A 6,000-nucleotide genomic window follows, 5' to 3' on the forward strand; every position below is an offset into this window, starting at 1 on the left:
CGAGCAGATTCTTTTCTTCCGAATAATAAATTTGTTCCCGAGTAAGAAATTTGAGTAATTAAAAACGTGAATGATTTTAAAATACAGATTCAGAAATTAAATGTTAAAATCATTAATACTGTACGTTTGTAATATTGAATATTACGTTGCTCAGTTAGGCTAGGAAGGGCATCTCTACTATTACATCCCAGATGTAATAGTAAGCCACATACAGTTTTTTACTAGCTATTTTTGGATTCCGGGTAATTCCACTCCTCCACTATTATGAAGTTTATACAAGTAGCATGGCAATCGGAAGGTTGAGTTAAGAGTCAAGTTCAGGTAGCCGATTCTGAAACAGGTTTGTTGCAGCTTTGTACAGTACTTTCGTTTGTTTAACTTGGGCTGAAGTCAGTGTATTTTCTGCGAGCCTGTTGTGTTTTTTTTTAATATTTACTGCACAGAAGTACCGTCGGGAGTTAAAAGAAAAATTTTTTTTCAGTTTGGGAAAATTAAAAATTATTGATCAAATTAGAAAACGGGCGATCTAATAGTGACGTGTGTAAAAATCAATCTCAAGGAAACAAGATATGAATATGTGAAAGAATTGATTTGGACAAAGCCTTATAACCTGGTTCAAAGTGAAGAGAAGTGAAAACGTTTCCATAAATGAACCCATTTTGAAAATTCAAGCAGAAAAATTTGCTAAACAGCCAGGATTTGTTTGTAGCAACGGCTGACTGAACCGATTTAAAAACAGACATCAAATCGTCTTTGCAGAAGTTATCGGTGAAGAATGAAGCGTAGATAGTTCTGACGATAGCAGTTGGCTGGGTGAAAAATGGTTACTAATAAAATCGGGTTATGAACTGGAAGACATATTTATTTAATGCTGATCAAACGATCTTTTATTATAAATAAACTCCGGATAAAACATTTAAATTTAAAGGAGAAATATGTGTCGGCGAAATGCATTCAAAAGTAAAGCTTACTGTTCTTCTACGTTTGAATATGGAACCAAAGAAAGAAAACTGTTGGTCATTGGAAAATCAAGAAACTCTCGTTGTTTTAAGAACGTCAAAAACTTCTGGTTAAGTATTTATCCAATGCAAAGGCGTGGATGACTTCTACAATTCTTGAGGTGAAGTTCGTAATTGGAACTGAGAACTGAAAAAAAGAAGAGAAAACTTTTACTGCTTACATAATGATTGTATTTTTATATTAGCAGTCGTCTAAACACTACTGCAACGCTGCTACCGATGGATCAAGGCGTTATGCACTCTTTCAAAGTTCATTTTAAACGTTTACTGCATTACATTACTTGACTGCTTAGAGAAAAAAAATTGTTTCGATACTAAAAATTAGGCTCTGCATACATTGCTGTAATAGTAATTACAATAAAATTACTTTTAAAACTTATATAATCTAGAAAGAAGAAAAGAATCTTTCACACTGATGTCAATTTATCTTAATTATAAATTTTAATAACTAAAATTGACAAATCTAATTAAAATTTTTGTTAGATTACTGCGGAAAAGTAAGCATTAATGCAGTTATGGTTATGTTAATGAGTATTTTCTTAAAATTTAATCCAGCTGCATTAATCTAACCATGATACAGAGTGTTTGTGCAGCAGAAAGAAATGACTGGAGAAGTACATATGTCAAGTGAAAGAAAATTACGAGATTGTATTTATATGTTCTTAGAAGATACAAAAATAACAATAAATTAAAATTAAAATTTTTAGAACCAACGGGTCTAATTCTGGGGAACAGGCCGGGATATCTTCCGATGTGATAATTTACTTTTGTACATTCCTTTTCACATCCTGCAGCTACGTAGCTACAAGACGAAATGTCAGACAGAAATAACGTGTTAGTTTAAAAAAAACTCTTTAAACAACAAGTTTAAATATTGTTTAATTCTTAAAAAATAAGTTATACGTAAATGTGTCATCTATCAGTTTTGTAAATATTCTTTATATTTTTCCTTTTTTTAAAAAAAAAGGCTAAACCTCGTTTTATAGCACTACAAGTCAATCAGGAATCATTCTGATAGTCGGAAACTTTTCACCTTACCACGAATTGATAATATTGTAGGATAGAATATGATGTAGATTACATGCAAATATTGGTCGGTTCAAGTTATACACGAGTAATTAGTTTATTTCGGGTAAAAATTCAATGCGTTACACTGAAAAAAATAACAAATCAGAGAGCTAGTATTTAAACATATGTGAAAACAAATAATGTACTTAATCTGCGTTAAAATAAGTTCAAATAGAAAAAAGAAGATAAAAATCCTGTTCCACTAATGAAAAAATCAAAATGAAAAATCAAATTTTAAAGTATTTTTAAATTAATATTCCAAACGTACTTTATACGATTTTCTAATAATTTTAGATATGACTCAGTTATTATTATTTGTACTAATTTTCTAATTAAAAAAAGTAAATTTCATTATTTAAAATCTTTTTCTTTTTTCTTATTAAATTACAGTTTTTAATATAACAAGAGTACAGTTACGAGTTATAATGCTTATTTACTTCTCTACAAACAGTACCGTTAATTGGGTTACAAATAATTCTATACAAATTGTTACAGTGAGGCAGCTAGCACTGAAATTCAACAAAAAACCTGTACCGTTATAATATTTGAAATAGGTATGCTTTATGATATTTTTATAATTCAAGATGAAATTATAAAATTATCATTTATAAATAAAAATTACCAAATAAAATTTCAATTTTTATATTTCTCAACAAATTTTATAATGAAGAATCGATGAAAAAAAATATTTTTGGTAAAAACTGATTACTGAGAAATAAAAGTAATTTAAGTTATAAAATGAAATATTCTTTCTCTATTAATGTAATATTGAGATGATTTCAAATTTAAAAAAAAAAATTGTTGTTTCTCTTTTTTCTTATTATCTTGAATATTTTAATGAATTTAGATGGATTTTATTATGATTTTCCTGAGAAAATATCATAACGTTAAAATATATTAATGCACAAGAATACTTAGGTATTACACTAGATTTAAAATCTAATGTGAAAATTAATTTATTTTTTTAATTTTTTGAAAATAAGTCGTAAAATATGGGCAATTATCATGCTTTATTCCATGAAGACTTACGGAGTATCGGTTTGAATATGATAAGAATATTCGACTGATCATTTCAATTGTATGCTAGCATACAATATTGGTACTAGCAGCATATTAGACATAAATTATAAAATTATCGCTTAATATCTTTTCTCTAAGTCTATGAAAACTAGAGAGAAAATGAGGGGGAAAGTAAATAAAAACAAGAGAAAAATAGGATACATTTATGAAAATATATTAAAAAACATATATCTATGTTTTTATGTGTTGTGTTTTTATTGTGTTGTGTAATGTTTTTAAAGGTTTTATTACACTCCGATGATATAAAACTTGTAGTTCAAAAAATCTAAGAATCTAAATGAAATGTAATACATTTAGTCAATGGATGGAAAGTAGAATCATATGATTAATTTAAAGGAAACATTTGTTAAAATTTTTATTTTGTATGTATTAAAATGCACAATGCGTTCATTTGTCGGTTTGAAAGATCCCGATATTTTAATTACATAATTAATACAACGGTAGCAATAAAGAACATAAAGTTTTTATAATATTTATTATTATAAAATTTTGCAGGATTGAATTAAAAAAATTAGTTTTTCGTATTACTTACCAAAAGTATATTAAACGGTAGCCAACAAGTCGTAAAAACAGCAACCACAGTTAGCATCATTTTTACCATCTGAAAAAAAAATCTATTAAAGAAAGACATAAAAGTAAGAAAAGAGTGTTATACAGATGTATAAATTATATAAAAATATGTAGCTGACATCTTTTAGCAGTTCATTTGGAACAGAAACATATTCTAGTATTGTAAGATAATCATGATTAGTGAAAATTCCACATTCTTAAGTAATGTATAGTCATTTTATATAATTAATGATCCGCGTTTAAATCTTTTAAATCATTCATTTCTCATTTCGTTTAAGTAAATTTACAGAAAGGTCCATTGAAATGTAAAGAGTATTCCCCGTTCTCATACCATAATCAAAAATACATTTAAAAAAAACAAACACTTACTTCCTCAAAAATTAGTAGTCGACTAATAACAGAGTTAATTCTTTAAGAAAATATAAACATTTTTTGATAAACGAGTATTTTAATACTGATTTAAGAGTTAAAATATAATATCCCTTGTGCTGTACTAATTAACAATGAAAATGGATATGATGACGTTTATTTTGTCTACCGTAACATGCTTACACCCTAATTACAAGTCAATTAGGATCGTTCCGATAGTCGGGAACTTTTCACCTCACCACGAATTGACAATAACGTAGGATAGAATATGACGTAGATTACATGCCAATATCGGTCAGTTGAAGTTCTATACGAGTAAATTAGTTTATTTTGCGTAAAAAAATCAATGCCTGACAGTGAAAAAAGTAAACAAATCAAAGAGTTAGTATTAAAAGTATGTGAAAACAAATAATATACTAATTAGTAGTCTGCATTAAAAGAAAAAGGATAAGCGAAAACTACATACTGAGATTAATAAAGTAGAATTCGCCTCTGTATAACGTATTAGTTTGCCTAAATACAAGATTATTTATTGAATTAAAAGTAATTTGTTCTTTAAACAATAAGTACTGTTTAAAAATAAATCATCAACATTCTTATTACTAAACACTGCTGATAAATTTTAATCAGCTGACTACGATATATGACAAACTCGTTTTGGATGATTTAAATAAGAGATATGTGTAAGCTTTCTTTTCATTTTTAATACAATTTGCGTATATTCCTCTTTTTCCCGGGGCTAAATGCTGAGCTATTATATATTAAATCTCACGGTACAGATAATTACTATTACATGAAATATTCAAATAGCGTCAACACGATTCTAAGTGTAATTTCCAATAAATTTATGTTTATTAAATTTAAGAATAAGATATATGTGAAAACTATATTTCATAAAAAGTATAAAAGAAATTTTAAATTCTTGTAAAATACTCATTAATTTAATTAAAATATATTCTCTGAAAAATAAAGGAAACTTTTTATCACGAATAGAGTTTTCTTTTTAAAAAAAGTTATCAAAGTTTTTCATATTTTATGTGCTCTCATTTTTTATTCTGAAATTTTTTTATGAAATGAAGAATTAAATAATTTAATTTATATATATATTGTTTCTAAGCGGGGAAGGATTCTCATCACACAAATTTTCAAATTAGAATGATATAAATACAAATTCAGTATATAAAAAGCAAAAATATGTGTGTCACGAATATATATTTTATTACGTAATTTACTCCACATATCGCTTTCATTATGTTTTTTCAAAATAATTATTAAAAAAAAATAGGTTGCACGACTTATATCGGGATTTTCTATTGATAATAAAAAAAAAACAGCGTGAATATATTTGGAATTAAAAAAATGTTTTTAATTAATTACTTAATTAGCTTAAATACAACGTCATATAAAATGCTTAATTGGATGAATCATATGATACTGAGGATTGAATAACATCGAAAGTTATTGTAATTAGAAAACCTTCAATTAAATCTTAATTCCGTAGATATGGTTTATCATAAATTATAAAGTAGTTATTCATGTCTTAATATGGGCATAGTATACTTGTATTTTATCTGTTTAAAGGAAATTAATGTGAAATTAGAACTTCTAAACCAGTTCTGTATGGGACTGTAATATGTTTACGTTCATTTACTGCGTTAAATGTTGAAGAAAAACTAAATTTTTTTGGAAGCAAAATCAGTACCACTTTCAATTTAAAGTCGCAGTATTTGTAGTTGTAAACATGTTATTCCGATTCTATGTATTAGAAATTAGAAGAATGAAAAAATAAAACCGTTAATACAGACAGGAAGGGTGTTTTTAGCGGATATAAATGTTTTGATAGTTCTGTTTTCCTCTCTTCTGCTATCTTCGAAGCAGCAAGGGCTTGCGGCGT

The 6,000-nt window shown here is 26.9% G+C and overlaps 1 protein-coding gene across 3 annotated transcripts in view; it reads right to left on the reverse strand.

Annotated features, from left to right (window-relative positions):
• LOC142320965 (RYamide receptor-like) overlaps window positions 1-4,657 on the reverse strand; it is a 28,395-nt gene extending 23,738 nt beyond the window's left edge. For 2 of the 3 annotated variants that reach the window (XR_012755525.1, XM_075358954.1), the window contains exons 1-2: window positions 4,573-4,657; window positions 3,700-3,768 (exon numbers count right to left, since the gene is read on the reverse strand). Coding sequence is in view for 1 of the 3 variants with exons in the window: in XM_075358954.1 (XP_075215069.1) it covers window positions 3,700-3,768 (69 nt within the window). In the remaining 2 variants the exon portion in view is untranslated. Of the gene's footprint in view, window positions 1-1,103; window positions 1,147-3,699; window positions 3,769-4,572 lie in introns of those variants that run through there. The other variant, XR_012755526.1, reaches the window with a different exon arrangement.
• Window positions 4,658-6,000: the final 1,343 nt, after the last annotated feature.

This window comes from Lycorma delicatula, chromosome 3, assembly GCF_047948215.1.
Source record: "Lycorma delicatula isolate Av1 chromosome 3, ASM4794821v1, whole genome shotgun sequence".
Taxonomy (NCBI): Eukaryota; Metazoa; Arthropoda; class Insecta; order Hemiptera; family Fulgoridae; genus Lycorma; species Lycorma delicatula.